This window comes from Zea mays, chromosome 5, assembly GCF_902167145.1.
Source record: "Zea mays cultivar B73 chromosome 5, Zm-B73-REFERENCE-NAM-5.0, whole genome shotgun sequence".
NCBI lineage: Eukaryota > Viridiplantae > Streptophyta > Magnoliopsida > Poales > Poaceae > Zea > Zea mays.
Window position 1 is genome coordinate 107919988 of NC_050100.1, and position 20798 is coordinate 107940785.

Here is a 20798-nt window from a genome sequence, read left to right on the forward strand (position 1 = left end):
CTTCCTACATTCCTTGCATATCTTGTATAAAAGGAAGAGAAAGCATGTTCATGCATTAACCCTGCTTCATACCTAGTTTAACTTCTCAAACATTCATTTTTACATATTTGTTTAAACTGGGTGAAGTAATTTTATTGTCAAGGAGCTTAAAGCTTAACCTTGTAACGAGGATAAGCTGCCTTTTGTTCCAAAGGTGGATGGTCCTTAAGTCTCCTTGAACTCCTTAAGGGTAAATGCTTGAGATATTTATAACATGCTTTTATAAGTGCATAAAATGTCATGAGCATCACACTTATACTATGACACAATGCACTTTACACTCTTTATGATATAGACATGGTCTCATTAACCTGATTATGTGCACTTGGCATTTTAGACCAAAATATTGTTTTCCTCTCAATGCACATATTTAGGGGGAGCAATCTATATTGTATAGAATTGTTTAAGCTTAATTGACATATCCTTTTAATCATATCTCTTTCCTTTGGTACATTTGCATATTTCTTATCTCTCTTTATGCCAAGGCTAAGACTAATATGTTTTCATGAGCATCTCATGTATTAAGTCTTAGATTGAAAGGGAAATGGAGTATTCGGCAAAGACATCGCTTTCACTCAACTCCATTGGTATTATCCACTCTTTGCCGGTATCCCGTCGTCTCTCCGTCTTTGGTATAATCTTCACTCATGTTTTATTTACCAAAGGAGAGAAAGTAGTTAGAGACTTTAAAAAGGGCTTATATCTCATTCTAAGTATCCGTTTTTGGCGATTCATGCCAAAGGGGGAGAAAGTATTAGCCCAAAGCAAAAGGACCGCACCACCACCTAGTTTTAAAAACTAATGAATTTCAATTGGTAAATTTCAAATTGGTATCTTATTGTGTTCAAAAGGGGGTGAAAGTAGTATTTTCAAAATCAATATCTTAAAACCCTCTTGAACACTAAGAGGAGAATTTCATTAAGGGAGAGTTTTGTTTAGTCAAAGGAAAAGCATTTGAAACAGGGGGAGAAAATTTCAAATCTTGAAAATGCTTCTCAAAATCTTATTCATTTATCCTTTGACTGTTTTGCAAAACACTTTGAAAAGAATTTCCAAAAGAGTTTGCAAAAACAAAACAATTGGTGCAAGCATGGTCTAAAACATTAAAGGTAAATTGGTCTAATTCCAAGTAACCTTTGCACTTACCTTATGCAAACTAGTTCAATTCTGCACTTATATATTTGCTTTGGTTTGTGTTGGCATCAACCACCAAAAAGGGGGAGATTGAAAGGGAAATAGGCTCAAACCTTTTCCTAAATGATTTTGGTGGTTGAATTGCCCAACACAAATAATTGGACTAACTAGTTTGCTCTAGATTATATGCTCTACAGGTGCCAAAGGTTCATCTACAACTATACTAAATCGACTGTCCGGAACACTGTAGATTATTCCGGACAGGAGAAGCTTTTTGGGAAATCAGGCCAAGCGCGGACCGTCCGGGTCTTTGCGGCAGACCGTCCACGACACCTAAATAAACCTCGGACAGAACCAATGCAAAAACATGTGTCTCTACTGCGGACCGTCCGATGGAAGAGCAAGCACCGTCCAAGACCACGCGCGGACCGTCCGGGCCCTTGCGGCGGACCGTCCGCGACACCGCTTTGACTTCGACCAGGAACTATAAATCAGGGACAGTCCGAATAAACCACAGACCGTCCAACTATAACGCGCGGACCGTCCGGCTATAATTCACGGACAGTCCGCAGGTGAAGACCTGGTTCAGCCCGAAGGTGACAAGTTGAGCAAAAGGAATTATATAGCTGGCGCGGACCGTCCGGGACCAAGGGCGGACCGTCCGCGTGGTGTCACCGAGGTAGATAGCTGTTGATCTAACCGTTGATCTGTCAGAAGTATCCGTTGAAGATGTCAGAATCGACCGTTGGAGGGTCGCGGACCGTCCGGGCCCTAGCCGCGGACCGTCCGCCAGTGCAATTTCTGGCAGATGCGCCCCAACGACTATATGGGTGGTTGAGGGCTATAAATACCACCCCAACCGGCCACTTCAAGGTGTGGGAGCCCAAGCAACATTCCAAGTCACTTAGTTGACATACTCAAGCCCTCCCAACCACATATATTCATTGATACATCCTATACACAAGATCTAGACCACTACAACCAACACAAGTGCCACAAAAGAGAGAGCAAGCAATAGATAGCTACTCATTTGAGTTTAGCACTAGTGCCTTGTGAGATTCATTGAGAGATAATGTGTGCTACATCTTTGTGATCATTTGCGCGTGGAGTTTTGACTCCCATTGAACTTCCTCCAAAGTTTTGGAGGCTTGTAAAAGCTAGCAAGAGACACCAAAGAGTGTGGTGGTCCTTGCGGGATCGAGAGTGATCCTTGAGAAGAAGAAGAGCTCACCGATCCTTGTGATCGGTGGAGAGAGGGAAAGGGTTGAAAAAGACCCGTCCTTAAGTGGACTCCTCAACGGGGACTAGGCCTTCGAGGGCCGAACCTCGGTAAAACAAATCACCCGTGTCATTTGTGTTTATTGCTTGTGATTTGTTTGTTTTCCCTTCTCTAAGTTTTCTTGCGCTATTCTTTGTCAATATCATTTGGTGTTGCTTCAAGTTAAATTCTCATTTAGTGAAGCAAAACTTCGCAAGAAAGAAACTTGACTTATTGCTCTTCTCATCTAAGCCTTCTTGCTTTACTATCCATACATCTAGTAGTTGTATTGATTATCAATTCCGCATTATTTCAAAGCAACATTCTTTACAAGCAAAGGACTTAGCTTTTATACTCCGATAATTGTTTATCTTGTTCTAACCACTAATCAAGGGATCTAGTTGGGGATAAAGTTTTAATTTTCAGGTTTCGCCTATCCACCCCCCCTCTAGGCGACTTTCAGGGGCCACCGCCAAACTCTTTCTTAGGTATGCTGGTCTGTAGCCTCGACAAATCGAGCCTACATCCTAGGGGGCCAGGTACCAAGGAAGAATCAGTTACACCACACACAACAGGGACAAGTGGTACACAGATAAGTGCTAATACTGCTTGACAAATAGTACTCAAAAGTACCTTACAAAAAGCAGAAGTATTACATCCGCTTTCAAGCGGAGCCCTAGCTCCATCTCTACTCTGCAGGAATGGACTACTCTGCACCAGCAGGGTCGCGTTGGAAGCTAGCTCCGGGCAGCCTCACCAGTGGTGGCGACCACCTCTACTCCGAGCGGTCGCCTCTGCACCAACGGCTCGCCAGCGACAGCGGCCACCTTCGCCCTAGTGGCTTGCCACAACGGCGGCCATCACAGTGCACACGAAGTGGTCCTCGCTCCCGTCCTCCTACGGGGGTGAGGACAAGACCATCCAAGAACGCGGCCGCCACCTCCACGGCGTACGACGTCTTGTATGACCCCCCGGACGGCGTCGGAACAGTGCGACCGGCGGCGCGGGGGACGCCACGGATGTGGCGGACCTGCGCACGGCGCGACCGTCGCCCGTGTGGTGGACGGACAACCATGCCCCGATCAGCGACGGGAGGCAGCGTCGGAGGCACCACCAAAGCCATCAAAGCCAAAGAGATGGAGCCGCAGCACGACTCGCTTCCCACCCCAAGATACTAGGGGCGCGTGGGATGGAGCTGTGGCTCAGCCCGCTGCCCACCTCCACGAGGCTGGTAATCATCCTTCCCCTCGAATGCTGGAGGAAGAAGCGGGAAAGAACGACGCCTCCACGGACATCCCGCGGAAGTAGGCGACAATGGCCGCCTGAAGGATGAAACAGGACACCACGGGTAGAGCCCGGGGGCCAGGCCCCTCCAACAGCTGCACGAAGAAAGATGGGATCGACGAGATCGACCCGCTGGAGAGTTTGTAAACAAAGAACACAAGCTCTTCGGCAGAAAGGTCGCCAAAAGGAGAGACCCCAACACAAGTCCTCCCGGCAAATACCGACGCATTCCATCCAAGCAGGCGGTATACCATTTCGAGCACTCACTCAGGCTGGGCGCGCTCGAGATGAAGTCACAAGGCCATGGTAAACTATGGCGACACAAAGCAGGAACCTTGAAGGCAAAGGGGCGTAGAGACCTCGAAGGCGAAAGGGCACCGCGAGTGGGAGAGAAGCAAGACATGGCAGCTACTCGAAGGGTGAACCCCTTTTTAAAGGCAGATTTCCTCGCTTGCGCCCCGAAGCGTCATGGGCAAGGTCTCCCCTAATGCGCACCAGGATTCCCATCCTATGACATGGGGGCCAGACCTCACATGTCATACAAGCTGGCCCGAAGCGCGAAGAAGGCGAATTGTCGCACAAGGAGCGTGCAACCGCCCTGCTGTTATACGCCCTTCCATCTTCGCCGCAACCAGCAGTCAAGGAAGCGAACCGCCGCACAAGGAGCGTGCAACCGCCCCGCGGTTTTGTGCCCCCTCGGCTTCGACCGGTGATCCAACCTCTGGCATGGGGGCCCAGGCCCACATGTCATACACCCGGCGCGCCGGTTTCTGGGTGCAGAAAAGTTGCACCGCCGCTCGCGCCAATACCGCGCCTCCTCGAGAAGATAAATTTTCAAAACCAATGCAGCGACTCGAGGCACCCCGCGCATGGCCCAACAAAGACATTAAGTGCGGAGGTCACGGGCCAGTCAGCCGCGGGGACAGGCATGGCAGTCGGCGTGACCATGGGCGGGCCGACAGTAATTGCACCAACGGGCGCGCAGGAGCAGCGAGCCAATCGCCAGTCAAACCTTGGCCTCACCCGCAGGCTCGCATCCTCCCCTGAGGCGGGCTCGGAGGCCATTGTCGGTACCCTGAATCAGGGGTACCCCTTACTACAGTTTGAAGACGCGGTGCCCGTACGCCGTTCCCTAGCCACACGGTGAACAGCGCTCGTCCCCACCACATGGGCAGCTCAAGGGGCACCATGCGGCAAGGAAAGATGATACATCCAGGATGTATCAGTCAAGCCGGACCTCCACGAGGGAGCGCCAGACACCTATACGCACAACCCAGACCCCCGATTATGGCCCAGTACTCCCAAGTAAGCATGTCGGGTCCCTTGGATGGGGTCCAGATCCCTCTGAGTAAGGTCCGAGCCGCAACAAGGTCCTAGAACAGAGGAAACCCTGGCATGAGCAAGGGTCCGGTACTGACACGTGGTCGGGCCTTAATCTGCGCATGTGCTCCCTGCTCAGGCGGAGACCCGATGCGGCCATGTGGCTCGTTGCCCGTGACATAAGCCAGCGGGCGGAGCCTGACGTAAGGCCCCTAGACCGCGTGGACTCTGCATTTATTACGGAAAGGACGCGCCGCCTATCCACCCTGTTGACAGGCGATGTGCCCCCTCAACATTTATTGCGTCATGTCCACTCCACTGGCAGGCGGCGCCAGGGCCATCCTGTAGACGGCGCACCTGTCCAGTCCGTTGTCAAACAGTACGCCCGTGTTGTGCAGCGCACTGATCTCATCATCCCTTGTACGAGAAGCTTCCCCTGCACGCCAATGCTACGTAGATCTCGGATGTCAGGGCACAAGAAGATTGCTCCAGCAACAAACATTAGTAGCTCCAAGTACTACATCTGTTATGTTCCTGGGCCCATATGTCGGGGCTCAGCACTCTTGTACATGCCCCCCTTAGCTATAAAAGGGGAGGCATGCAACGTTACAAGGGGAGGACACTTAGACCCAACTTAGACTCTCAATTCTCAAGTTTCCACAGCAATCCAACATACAGTGGAGTAGGGTGTTACGCTCCGGCGGCCCGAACCACTCTAAACTATCGTGTGTTCATGTGCTTGATGTTCGCTTAGTAAGATAGGCAAAACGCTTAAGCCCCTTCCTCATCTTAGGATTTAGGGAGGGTGCACTCTGCCACCCGACCGGAGAATTCTCTCTTCGACAGTGTTTTTCGCCTTCGGCTCAAAAAAATACAAGTGTTGGTTTCGTCCACAGCAAAACAGATGACATGTGAATGAAAGGTAAAGTAGTATTACGAAGAATTTACAAACATTTACAATAATTTGTCTACTTTCAATTACAACTCGTTCTCAAATAATACACTCTCTAGTACAAAGAATTTCCAAGTGTTTCTACAGATGTTACCAAAAGCAGCTTCTAAGGTCTTCTTCAGCGCTTCAAAACTAGCTTCGGTTCATTAGCTTTCGGCACCATCACTTTGAAGAATGACAAAGGCAATGGTAATGAGGAACATGGTAAGGAAAAATATAAAATAAAAGCCTAACGGTAAAGGAATTTTCTATACCTTGTTTAGCAGGTTTCGAGCTTTGTCCACAGCCAGCTCTCGGCCGCCCTTCGCCAGATTTGGGTAATAAATCTGTTGCCTATGCTCCAAGCTTCGGCTAGAATATCAATTAAGTCAGATGGCGACAGGCTGAAGTTTGGTCTGTTAACGGCTCTCACATGATTGCATCCGACCTTCATGAAAGTTGCAGTCGTTCCACGAGAAGCCACCAGTGCACAGAAATCACCGTGCCCAGTTATGACTTCATCGAGGGCATCGAATTCTTTTTCAATATGTTCAAGAGCTCAAGGAATATCTTCGGCAGAAGGCGTAACTTCTTCAGATGCGGCTCCGACAGAATTGAATATCGCCTTCAACCGAGCAATGCATTGAGTAGCAAAGCCAAAGCATCTATCCCGAAGATTCGTAAATGTTTCGCTCAGCTTAACGTTCTTTTCAATTTCTGCTTCAACTCTTGCATTCAACGCTTTGGACTCGCGGTCGAAGCAATCCGAGTTCTTTTCCAAAGTTGCTCGAGTTTCGTCCAGCTCTCTGCTCAATTTCCCATTCTGAGAACGCATTTCGGCGAGTGAGTCTTATGCTGAGCGCAGCAGGCTGTCTTTTTCTTTCAAGGAATCTTCAAGCTTTCTGATTTTATCTTCAAAGCCTTCGATAAGGATTTCGTTTTTTCTGTCCTCAACATCCTGCTTCATCTTCAAGGCCTTGCTCAGTAGTAGACTCTGAAAAACAAATCAAAGTTAGAATACCCAAATCACCACGAAGGTATCAATAGGGAGCTATACAGAAGTCTTACTTTGAAGTTTGAGTAGAACAAGCTGCCAATAATGTTATTGACATCTCACAAGTTAGTCCTCGGCTATTCACCCGAGTCACTGACACCGCGAAAACCCCAAGGCTTATGAACTATCCAACCCACGCTCCTAACCTCATCGGAATAGTGACCACGATGGAAGAAAGGATGGCAGGGCTTACCGGCGTCGGTCTAGTTTCGGCGAAGTGGTCTCGAAGGTCAGGGAAGCTCTGACGATCACGTCGATGGTCGGATGACGGTCGATTGTGGTCAGAGTTGCCCGGTCTACCTTCTCCGACGGTCGGAGCTCGACGGTGGAGGTGTTCTGGCTAGTTGGCGTCGGTAGGACTCGATTCCCTTGGCGGACAAGCTCCTCAGGTGGTGGGAAGATGATTCCCCAAAGGAATTTGGCTAGGGTTGGCTATGGAAGCGGGTCTACACTCACCGGCGCTCGGGTGTGGTCCGGCAAGCAGTGGCGCAACTCTGGCGAGGCGTGGGTTCATGGGGGCTCAGAGAAGTTATCTGAGTGTCGGTGTGGGGTGGAACATGGTCCAGGTGGTTTGGTCACGGTGGCCGGTGTTCGAAGGCGATGGCGGGGCGCGCTGAGCTCGCCAGAGTTGGCAAGGTCTCAGGTGGAGCTCGGTACTGTGGGGGAGAAGTGTCGGGGTATTGCCTGAGAGCTGGGTGGCCTTTATAGGCGTGAGCGCAGGCGGGCAAGGGAGTGGCCGACCGCGGGTGCCGGGGCACGCGCACACGTGGGTTGGGCGCGCTCTAGCGTGCCATCCCGGGTCGAACACGTGGCTCGTTTGCTTAAGCCCTTCTTCTCGCGCGTGTAGTCACCGTTTCATGCCCGATCTTGGCAAGATCTCTGTACATGGCGTGTTCTCCCAACCTCAAGCATGCTCTTTTGTAGGGGGTTCAAAGATTTCGGCCACTGGTGCAAGAGATACATGGTCTGGAAATATGGACCGTCGGCTAGTGCGGTTCTGAGGCAACACCATCGTTTTGCCTTGTCTAGGGGTGGAGTCCCAATGCCATCTTCTGACAGGGGCTAGGTTGGTTAATTTGACACAACTTTGTCAATTGGAGTGATTAGATTTGGGGTTGTTTTCGTGTTGAACGCGAGAGAGTTCTAATCGGGTCTAAATTTTCAGAGAATAGTGAGCTGAACTTGGTGCTTATTTCTCTCCCTTTTGTGGTTGTTTAGGAAAGTTTCATCCATGTTTTTTAGTGATGATTTGTAGTCTAACTCGTAGTGAACTGATTTGGTATGTTACATTATTAAGTTTTTGGTCCAAGCCTTGGTAGTAAGGTCCATTTAGCTTTCCTTATCTGACTTCTATTTTGCTCAAGATAAGACCAATTAGGGGTTTTAGTTCACCTTACCTTGTTAATGATCATAGGAAGATTCTATAGTGATAACTCTTGGTAACTTGGTATTTACTTAGGGTCTGAGTTTCCATTTATGGCTTTGCTTAGTGCAGTTTTACTCTACTTGTGAGGGTTAAGCTAGTGAAGTCATGCAGAAACCATGTAACACTTGGGGTGTTACAGTCAGCGTTGATAGCAGCATGATCGCCATTGAAGAGCTCGCCCTAGTTGTCGGCATTGACAACAGGAGCCAGGGTTGGTGCAGAGACGTCCGTGGCGACGCGAGCACCTGCATCCTCCTCAATCTGACATAGCCTCGTGCCCGTGTGGACATCTGACCCCGTCAAATGTGCTTCCATGTCAATGCGGAGGCCCGATGATAGTTCAGACAAGCATCGATCAGAGGAAACGATATGAGATTTCAGTGCTTCAATTATGGACTCCTGACCACGCCACCGCGCTTCCTGGGCCGCAAGGCGGTCACTGAACTCGCAAAGGATCTTTGATTGTTCCTCCATGGCCGACTTCAGGTTGGGATCCATGGACTCTGAGATCGATCCCACTAATACCAATTGTCAACAACTAGGAATTGGGAAGCTGAGAATTACAGGAAGACAGACTGGGGAAGAACAGCAGAGGGGGATTTAGAATTGCTTACTGTTTTCTCGTCCTGTCCCTTTCCTATTTCCTACGCTTCCTTTATGTATTCTTTAGGAGCGTTTACAAGCACAAACCCACTTGGCCCACACCTTCATGTGCTTTGCCGCACCCTTTCCTATTGCCTATGCTTCCTTTAAGATTCCTTAGCAGCATTTACAAGCCCAGGCCCACTCGGCACACACCTTCATGTGCTTTGCCGCATCCTGCAGTCGAAGCTGGTACATGCCTAGAGCAAACAATAAGGTATAAAAAAGAATAAGAAATAAAGACCTCGATTTCGAATCTGTTGCTGGAGTTTAGCAAAAAAGGCTCAAAAATAGGAGCAGCCCTTAAAAATCCCTAGAAACCCTATTCTAGTGACCATTGCTAAAACTATCCCTAGCAGTTTACCTACATCCATCTTTATATTCAAACTTCACTTTACAAACGGTACAATATACAATGTACAACAGTACAGTGTTTTGGGTAACCATATACGATCTAACTCTGAACACAGTCCCCGTTGGCTTAACCTCATTAGATTCGTGATTTGCAATTTCGTACACTGAAACTGAGAAAACTCAGGAGGACGCAACTAGCAGAAAAACACATATTTCAGCAATTCGAAAAAGTATTACAGCACAAATACTGCTGATGTATAGTAACTAAATATACAAGATTGGGCTTTCCTATTGCGTCCACTACAGTTGGTACAACGCCGGCACCTATAGAGCCTTGTCCAGAAGGGGAAAAAACAGCATCAATATCACCTCTCCCCGCATCAATAGTCAACATATACCCCACAAATTCTGATGAAGCATCTGTATCTCAACATGGTTGCAACTCGCAAGCAACTAGCCGAATAGTCAATAAGACAAACATAAGCCACAATAACCTCCAGGCTGCGTCTGCAGTGGTCAAAATATTACATAGTGCACATGTGAAGCTTAATATTCCATTAATGCTGCATCAGTCTCTGACAAGGGTGCTGAAAAGCAAGCAACAAGTTTTTGGTCAGGTTGGAAACATTTTGCTTAGTAGAGACATAATGGCTTCCTAGAAACATTATTCATAATCATATCTAATGATGAAATTGAAATATAGGGCATAGCTGTTGAGGAATAAAACAATTCTAACATCATGAAAGCTTATAAGTGAATGCATACTAGTTGAAATATATGAAACCCTAACCCTAATCCAAGCCCATTATAATAGGGGTAATTAGGTAATTACATGAGAACCCTAATCCTAACCCTAAACAGAAGTCTAACACCCACGCAGTCTCAACTCATCATGTACAAATGTTGAGGCTGGATCGAAACTCAGTGAATACACTCAACGATAGCCCCTTGGTGAAGATGGCGGCGAACTGCGAGGTAGTCGGGACACGAAGAACACGAACATCACCGACGACAACACGATCGCGGATGAAGTGAAGGCGTGCTTCGTACACAGATGCTACATGGGGTTGGTGGAGAGGTACACCGCTCTGACGTTGTCACAGTAGACGAGGGTGGAGTGCTCGAGGGGACTGTGGAGCTTCTAAAAAAGCTGGCGGAGCTAAGAGGCATCGGCCACAGCGTTGGCCACAGCGTGGTACTCGGCCTCAGCGCTGGAGCAGGAGACGACGAAATAGCACTTCGAGGCCCAAGAGACGAGGTAGGCGCCTAGGAACACAGCGTAACCAGATGTGATCCGGTGTGTGTCGCGACAGCCAGCCCAATCGGTGTCGGTGTAGACCATTAGCTCCGAAGTTGGGGAGGGTCGAAGTAGAAGGTCGTAGTCGATGGAGCCACGGACCTAACGAAGAATCCGCTTGAGAGCGATGAGGTGGGACTCCCGTGGGGTGTGCATGTGAAGGCACACATGGTGAACGACTGAACGGCGCAGGCAATGTTGAGCCAAGAGAGGCAGGTACTATAGAGCGCCGGTGAGGCTCTGATAGGCTGTCGCATTGGTAACCAAGGGCCCATCGTCCTCGGAGGGCTTCGCCTAGGTGTCAGCGTGGAGCAGGGCTTGCAGTCGAATATGCCAGCTTGCTCCAGAATGTCGAGGGCGTACTGGCGCTGGTGAAGGGAGAGGCCTTGGGGCCATCGCTCCACGATGATCTCAGGGAAGTGGTGGAGACAGCCCAGGTCCTTCATCACGAACTCGCACTGAAGGGCGGCGATCGTGCGCTGAAGCAGGGCAACACTGGACACCATGAGCACCATGTCGACGACGTAGAGGTAAACAGTGTCGTCTGATGGAATAAGTCATGTGGTCTTCGTGTGGAGGACAGCATCTTTGCTTTGTGGTGTGGAGGACAGTCTGCATAGCATCTCTGTTGTAGGACAGCAGCAGTCTTTTGACTGTTATAGGACAGCAGCAGCAGGCTTTTGACTGTTGTAGGACAGCAACAACAGCAGTCTTTTTTACTGCACTTTAGCATCTAGAGGACATCACTTGTATGATGCAGTAGCATCTAGAGGACAACACCTTTGTGCTGCAGTGTGTAGTGTAGTATGTAGTGCAGCCCCTAGGGCTATAAATATGTGTTCTCAACCCTTCTAAGGGTATGGCATTTGACTAGTGTGTGAGAAATAAAACGAAAATTGTCCCAACTCGGACGAGCAGTCTTTCGTCTCCTGCTCGGACGAGCAGCCTTTCATCTCCTGCTCGGACGAGCAGCCTTTCGTCTGAGACAGCCTCTTCCACACACAGCGACCCCTCTCTAGCACGCCATGTCCATACGCTCGGACGTTGTGCCATACAGGGCGAAATGGGGGGTGGGGTGACTCACCGCCTGGAGGGAAGGCGGTTGAGAAGATGGGTAGTGTTCAGGGCATCTGCCTAATAGCTGGCAGGAAAAGACATCTAAAAAAGGAGGTGGTGGATCATGTTAGTGGTGGTGTGAATAATGCATTAGGCCCAGTCGTTCTGAGAATTGTACGGGGCACAAGAGACAACTGAATGCCATGGGAGAGAAAGACGTAGTTGTCAAACTCGCGGCCATTGTCGCAATGGAGGGCACGCACCGGGCGATAGAACTAGGTGGACACCTAGGTGAAGAAGTGTGCGAGGGTGGCAAAAGTGTTGGACTTGCGCTACAGAGGAAAATTCCGGAGAAATGGGATAAATCATCGAGGATGACCAGATACTACCGAAAACCAAAGAGGCTTGGAACAGGGGATGTCCAAAGGTCACACTGAATGAGGTTGAAGGGGTGAGTAGCTCGAAACATGGAAGAGAAGGGTAATCGAGTATGTTGGCCAAGCTGACAGGCATGGCAAAGCAAGGTGGTGTAGCCGCGAGGGCAAAGAATGGTCGAGGAGGCCGAGAGTTGAGAGAGGACATCGTGGCCGAGTTGGCCAAGACGGCGGTGCCAAGTGGAGGCAAGGGCGTAGGGTTGGACAACATGGGCGAAGGAAGGTGGAGTGGGGAAGCGAATATGGTATAGGGGCCGAAGTTGTCGTAGCAAGCAACCACAGCACGAGTGGTAAGATCTCGTATGGTGAGCCCCCAAGGATCGAACTCCATAGAGCAGTGGTTGTCAATGGTGAAGCGATGAGCAACAAGGATGTTGTTGAGGTACAACGGACCAGGAGGGACCGTGTCACCTATAGAGTTGACAGTGACAGGCAAGGTTGACCCATTGCTGACAGTGATGGAGGAAGGGAAGGTGGGGTTATAGGGTGTAACGCATTGAATTTGGGGGGCATAAATTTTCTTCTCCGATACTCACCAAATTCAGGTGTTGCTCTCTTTTCTCTTCCTGTTTCGCTCCTTCCAATTTTCAAACCAGTATAGAGACTGGTGTATGTATCGCGTGTAAACAAAAAACCTAAGTTGACATGGGTGTTGCATCATGCCGAAGCATATTTCTTTTATCTGATGTCGTGTCTAATCGCGCGTTCGTCTCGTTTCGGTTTTTTATTCGCGATTTAATTTCGTTTAGAGGTTACTGCGAGCAGTGGGTTTTTGGCCCAGCCCGTAGCCCAACCCAAACCCTAGCGCGCCCCCTGGAGCCCTCCCCCCCATGCGTGCGCCCCCCTCTTCCTATCTCATTTTCTTTTCCCGCGCAGCAACTTCCCTCTCCCTCTCTTCCACCTCCCTTGCCCTAGGTGTGAACCAGTGGACGGTTGTCGTCGATCGTCAAGCCCCGAGGTGAGCTTCCCCTCCCCTCTCCTCTCTCCCTCTTTCCCCTTTTTCTCTCCCTGCGGGCGGCCCTCCCTAGTAGGGGTGAAAACGGGCAGGGTACCCGAAACGGGTACCGATACGGGTACTAATTCGGGACCATTTTTCGGATACGGATACGGGTATTTTTATATTCGGGACGGATACAGGTAATACCCGGATAGTACAGCTTCGGATTCGGGTCGGGTACGGAGCGAGTACTACCCGGTAAATACCCGGATATTCGGGTCGGATACGGGTACCCAGAATTCGGGTACCCGTTTTTCCTTTTTTCTGCATAATAATATAGTTATAAAATCATAACTTTTACATATGAAATCGGATGAAGATAAAGTTTATATGAAAATTGTAGAGCTCGAAGAGATCTATAACTTTGTAGTACAACACATTTTTGTTTAAACATATATTTAGACCAAAATCATTGAAATAATGTTTAAATTTATATGAAAATAATAGACTTTATCATTTTTATGTGGGGACTTAAGATTATCTCCATGTGGGACCTTAGGATTATCTTTTTATAAACTATTTATTAATATTGGTAACTTGTTTGCAATTTTCGTTCGACGCTACAATATTTTTATGAATTTAATTATATTTTAATGATTTTCTACAACAAGAAATTAATAATACACCAAATAGCCTAAAAAATTCATGAATTTTTACGGGAACACAACATATATTCACATATAGTTCTCAAAAACATTTGGACTATAAAATCCACAAGATGTTGGTGTTTCTTCCATTCCACTCCCACTTATTGCGTGAGTTACACGTGAAATCATTTTATGTATCGCAACTTCAACATAATTAATATTTCACTTATCATTTTCATATGGCGACTTTAGGTTTTATTTGAATGGAATGTTTATTTGTTTTGGTAAGCTTTTTGCAATTTTGGGTCAAAAATAGTGTATTTATGAATTTTAATTATATTTTGATGATTTTATGTAGAAAGAAATTAATAATGTACAAATAGCCTCAGAAATCTATGAAATTATACGAAGGTACAACATATGGCTACATATAGTCATAAAAAATAATGGGACCATAAAATCCATAGAATGTCAACGTTTCTTCTATTTTATTTCAACTTATTGCGTGAGTTACACGTGAAATCACTCTAAGTATCAAGTTTCAACATAATCAATACTTTACCATTTTTATGTGGGAACTTGAGATGATCTTCTATTAAATGTTTATTAGTATTAATTTACTTGCAATTTCGTGGTCGAACAAGAATATTTTATGATAACTAATTAATGCATTATGCGACAAGTATCCGATATCCGATCAAATAATATCCGTATCCGTCACTTATCCGCCCGGATAAATATCCGGTCCCTATATCCGTATTCGTCCCGTTTCTAACTATCCGTATCCGATCTCGAATCCGTTTTAAATACATTAGGGTAGGATACAGGATGAGCTATTATTCGTCCGTATCCACCCGTTTTCACCCCTACTCCCTAGCGGCTCCCTGCGCGCGCTCTCCCCGGCGGCACCCCTAGCGCGCGGCCCCGTGCGGCTCCCCAGCGCACGGCCGTGGCGCGTCCCCGTGCGCGCAGTACCATTCTCGCGGGCGCGGCATTCAAAATTCAGTTTGAATTTAGTTTTAAATTTAGTTTAATTAATGCGCGACGATTCATTTTAATTTCAAATTATTTAATGTGTTTAGTCGCGCGACGTTTTGTTTTAAATTCAGTTTAAGTGGTGTATGTCGTCGTGCGCTTCGTCGCGTGACGCTTTACGTTATTCTCATATTTAATTCAAGTGTTTCGTTACGCGCTCTGTCGCGCGACGATTCGTTTAATTTCAGTTTAGTCTAAGTGTTGCGTCGCGCGCTTTGCCGTGCGACAATTCATTTTATTTTCAGCTTAGTTCATGCATGCTATTGCGCGTCTCGTCGCACGAACTCGCCCCAAATTTGCAGTTTAGTTCGTGTGCGTCGTGCGCTTCGCCGCGCGACAATCCTTTTAAATTTACCTTGATTTGTTTATAATAATTAAGCGCGTAGCTTAACTTTATTTTATGCATAGCGCGATGGTTAAATTAATATAGTTATGTTTAGACAAGTAACTTTATTTTATGCATAGCGCGATGGTTAAATTAATATAGTTATGTTTAGACAAGTATTTTATACCACAACTGCTTAACGTAATCGCCTTTCGACCGTAGCCTTGACCGTTGTTTTCTCTTTCTCGCATAGTCGTAAATGCGAGCCCTGCGCCAAGCGTCTGCTTATTTGTCGTATTCTACTGTGTGGTGTATTGTTTCTTTTATATTAAGTTTGTGGAATGTATATTTGAATTCGTATAGATAACGGTCCGTTAGCGGAGTCCAAAGGAGTTGCAGGTGAAGACCCTGAGCAGCAACTGGTTGGTGAAGGCAAGTGTCCCTTAACCCGTCTATGTCCTCATTTTATAATTCACTCCCCGCATTTACACAATTCATACCTAAGGATTGACTAGATTTGTTTATCATGTCCTTGTTTACCTATGTGGGTTGGATTATTTTGGTTTAGCTCTATGCTAGTGCTTCACCCTAATCAATGAACATGATGAGATTATTTATGATACGTTGTTTCCCCCTTTTGATTATGATGATGATATTGCGACATTTAAGGGGACTCGAGCGGTTTCTAGAGTGTCTCTCTGTAAGGACTGATTCGTTGGATGACCACCCGGGAAAGCAGTACAACTATGAGGATGGTATGGGACGACCTTAGCTGAATAATTTGAGGAACTGGGGTGTAGTTCGCTTCGTCGTCATGCCGTCAATGGGCTCGGTGTATGCAGCTCGCTCTGCCGAGGGTGGTTTGCCTCTTGGGGAGGAGTGTGGTACATTTAGGAAACCCAACGGAACCTTGCCTATTCATTTTGGTAGTGTTTAAGGGTTTGATCGACCCGAGGCAAAAAGAAATCACGGCTCGTGGGTAAAAGTGTGCAACCTCTGCTCGCGGTTATGAGCGGCCTTGGGAGCTCCATTGAGGATAATGTTGGTTTCTATTATGATTATGATTACGATTTCAGGTATTCTTTTCGTTTGGAAGGAATACTTTTGGTTAACAACTTGGGTTAATGCTAAAATATGGCTCTCTACTAGTAATAATTACTTGACTAACTAAAAGCAACTGCTTGACCTTAACCCCATATAAAGCTAGTCCACTACAGCCAAACGGGACAATTGTTGAGTATGTTGATGTGTATTCACCCTTGCTTTACACACCAAACCCCCAGGTTGTCCACATTGCAACCACTGGTCAGGAGAAGATGAAGTCGTGGTGGAGGATCTGCAGGAGTTCCAAGAGTACGATGAGTTCTAGGCGTGGGTTAGAGGCAAACCCTCAGTCGGCTGCCTGTAAAGGCTGTGTGTAGATATGTTTCATTTCCGCACTTTGATATATGTTAATGACTATGTGGATGTCTCGAACATCATGATGTAATCTAACCCTCTTCTATGTTACTATTTGAGCACTGTGTGATGATGTCCGGTTATGTAACTGTTGTGTATGTGAATTGCTGATCCTGACACGTACATAGTTCGCATTCGGTTTGTCTTATAAAACAGGGTGTGACATAAGTGATATCAAAGTTGTGCTGGCTGTAGAACCACTAACCTAGAGTAGAATGGTCGTTATAAGGATTATAGACCCCTAACCTTGACCTTGGTGTCACTTCAAAAGTTGGTCATCTCGACCAATTCTATGTTCTATTATATATGTTATACCTTGATGAAAATTTTGTTTTATTCTATTTCCTAATTTTTTTATGGTCTACTTGTTGTTCATACTAGTTCTGTTCTTACTCTTATACTTACGGTGTCTTTTGTAGATGGCTCGTCTTAGACACACAGCACGGAAGTCAGTCATTCCTTTCTTGTCGTCTCGTCTCGCGGAGCGTCCGCTTCGTCTTCCGGTGACTGGTCAGTCCAGCAATTTGGAGAGGTTGCACCACCGCCTGCACGAGGAGCAGGAGCGTCGGCGACAGGAGTTGGAGCAGCAGGGCACTTCTTCCTCGCCTCAGCAGAATGTAGAGTCTGCAAGGCGCTACTCTCCTGTGCCCCCGCTGGAGGCACCCCTACACCACCACTGGGCGTCTCGGCTGCTGGAGTAGCTGTTGTAGGAGACCCCAACGATGGAGGCGGCGACGACAGCAGCTCGAGCCACAGCACCGACCTCTCAGAGGAGCAGGAGCCAGAGGGATGGGTTGCTCGACCCATCACTCGTGACGCTGCCCGCGGGTGTCACTTCTACGATGCGCTCGACACCTTGTTGTGTCAGGCAATCGACCGGCGCACTTGGTCCATCAAGTATCACTGTGTGGTCTTCCAACATAGTCGCGGGGCATACTCGAACCGCTGGGAGGCGACTTGTTTGGTGCGCCGTCCGAAGGATAGTCTCCGGGGTGTGAAGGTCAGCTCCGAGCATTATTCTATCTCTGAGGGGACTCAGCTGAGGCGGCCATGCAAGATGTCGCACGGCGTGTGCTTTCGCACTACTACTCAGTGCTCGGTAGGGTGGCCGATGGTCTTGACCTGAGGTATTACCCCCGCTGTCCACCTGGCAGGTGGCAGCATAGGAGGCGTGATTGTCTCACCTGTCGGTGAGGACAATCCTAGGTTGAGCAGCACAGTCAACCTAGCCGTCATGCTAAACACGGAGCTGGACCACGCTTTAGACGAGCTGAGTAGAGCTCGTGTTGAGATCGCCCAATTGCGTGCTGAGCGCGCGGAGCGCCATAACCTAGCGGACGGTTCTCCCAACCCGTCTGGACTCAGCACCCGTACCGCTCACCTCTGCGTGGACACCATGTCTATGGCAATCCCGACTGTAGGACGAGGATAAATTTAGGATCATAGATCGTCAGCGTTGGATCTTGTAATTAATGTTTAAAATAGAAGTCTGAGCCTTAGTCTTATTCTCAGTTAGGCAGGATAGTTTGCTTATCCTGTGTTTTTATGTTTGGCATGATGAACTATGATGGATTTAAATCTTTGTAATGACTGTCGCCAGAGTGTGGGTACCCCCTGCACTTTGGTTTACCTGTTAATATTAATAAAATTAGTTATCTAGTTGGGAAGCTTTTTTACTCTACTTTCCTCTTTATCTGAGAAGTTGTTTGCCTGTGTTGAGAGTCAGTGAAGATGTTTATCCGTTCGGTATTGTGGAAGAATTATATACTCTTTTCTTATGCTGCAAGATTTGCAAGATCAGTTCTAATGTGTGATTGCATTCCACAGATGTCAGACAATAGACGCGGAGGAGGAAGGCGTGCTCAGCAGGAGCAGCAGGCACCGCAAGATGAGGCACCTCATCAGCAGATGCCACCACCGCCCTCGATGACAATAGAGTAGATGTTTCTGATGCAGACTCAGACAGTCCAAGCGATTGGTCAGACTCTGGCCGCCATGCAGCAACCCCCACCTCAACCTCAGATGCAAGTGCAGATGCCTCAGATGCACAGAGATTAGCGTGCTGAATTCATGAGAGGTCATCCCCCAGTGTTCGCTCACTCTGCTGACCTCATGGATGCTGAAGATTAACTGCGTACCGTGGAGCGAGAGTTGCACACCGCTCAGTGTGATGACAAAGAGAAGATTCTGTATAGTTCCCGTCTGTTGAGGGGAGCAGCTCAGTCTTGGTGGTTGTCCTATCCCGCCGCCCATGCCGACCCCGATGCCATCACTTGGGAGAATTCATTCAGTCGGTATCATATGTTCTAGCAAGTCTGATGACAGTGAAAAAGAGAAATTTCTGACGCTCAAGCAAAGGCCCATGTCAGTCAGTGTGTACAGAGACAGGTTTCTCCAGCTGTCCTGCTATGCTCCTAAAGATGTCAACACGGATGCCAAGAGGAAGTATCGTTTCTTAAGAGGCTTAGTCGATCCACTGCACTATCAGCTGATGAACCATACCTTCCCCACATTTCAGCACCTGATCGATAGAGAAAATCATGATTGAGAAGAAACGCAAGGAGATAGAGTATCGCAAGCGCAAGATTGGTGGACCTCAACCTGGGAGCAACAATCGCCCCCATTTCTCAGGCAACCCACCTCAACAGTTCAAACAGAATCAACGCCCGCCTGAGCAGCAGTTTCAGAGACAGTACCATCAGCATCAGCAGTCGTATCGCCAGAACAGTCAAAAAGAAGAAGTTAGTTCCAGAGGCAGAATCAGCAGGCACCTCGTCTTCCTGCCCCAGCAACCAACCAGAGCAGTCAAGCAGCCCCAGTGCAAGGAGAAGGCAGAGCATGTTTCCATTGTGGAGAGCAAGGCCATTGGGCGATGCATTGTCCAAAGAAGTTAGCTCAGCAGCAACCAGGCCCAGTGCCCCAACAAATCATAATGTGTCTCAGCCAGGAGCAGGCAATCAGGCCCAGACACGTTACAACCATGGGAGACTGAACCATTTGGAGGCTGAAGTAGTCCAAGAAACAACAGGCATGATAGTAGGTAAGTTTTCAGTCGAGTCCCATCTTGTAGAAGTGTTATTTGATACTGGAGCAACGCATTAATTTATTACTGCATCATGGGTAGAAGCGCATAATCTTCCAATAACTACCATGTCAACATCAATTCAAATTAATTCGGTCTGTGGAAAAGTTCAAGCCGATAGTGTATGCTTGAATGTAAGTGTGGAAATAAGGGGGATAGAGTTTCCCGCTAACCTCATAGTGATGGGTACTCAGGAAATAAATGTTATCCTAGGGATAAATTGGCTAAATAAGTATCAATCAGTTATCAGTTGTGATAAGAGGACAGTTAAATTGGTGTCCCCACTGAGAGAAGAAGTGGTGACTGAGCTAGTCTCACCCGAGCCAAGTAAAAGAGGTTGTCACCAGATGGCTATTGATAGCGAGGAGGCTAATCCACTTGAGACTATCAAGGTTGTGTCAGAGTTTCCGGAAAGTTGAGTTTGCTATAGAGCTTATTCCTGGCACCGCCCCCATTTCTGAAAGAGCCTACAGGGTAGCTGGACCAGAGTTGGTTGAGCTCAAGAAGCAAATTGATGAGCTGTCAGAGAAAGGTTACATCAGACCAAGTACCTCACCTTGGGCCGCCTCTGTCCTGTTCGTGGAGAAGAAGGATGGCACTAGGAGGATGTGCGTTGATTACTGAGATCTGAATGAAGTCACAATCAAGAACAAGTACCCCTTGCCCAGAATAGAAGATCTGTTCGACCAGCTGAGAGGAGCTATCGTGTTTTCAAAGATAGATCTGAGGTCAGGTTATCACCATCTCAGGATCCGACCTTTGGACATCCTGAAGACGGCATTTATTACCAAGTACGGGTTGTATGAGTTCACCGTTATGTCTTTTGGCCTGACGAATGCGCCGGCCTTCTTCATGAATCTAATGAACAGTGTATTCATGGATTATCTCGACAAGTTTGTGGTGGTATTCATTGATGACATTCTCATATATTCTAAAAGTGAGGAGGAGCATGTGGATCATCTGAAGATGGTGTTGCGGAGATTGCAAGAGTATCAGTTGTATGCAAAGTTGAGCAAGTGTGAGTTCTGGATTGATGAAGTCATGTTCTTGTGTCACATTATAAACAAAGATGGGTTGGCTCTGGA

The 20798-nt window shown here is 47.5% G+C and overlaps 1 protein-coding gene across 1 annotated transcript in view; it reads right to left on the bottom strand.

Annotated features, from left to right (window-relative positions):
- Positions 1-9543: 9543 nt before the first annotated feature.
- Positions 9544-20798, bottom strand: part of LOC100278461 (uncharacterized) — a 51146-nt gene continuing 39891 nt past the window's right edge. Inside the window, 1 exon segment of the mRNA NM_001151734.1 lies at positions 9544-10029. Within this exon segment, the coding sequence (NP_001145206.1) occupies positions 9989-10029 (41 nt within the window). The 3' untranslated portion in view covers positions 9544-9988.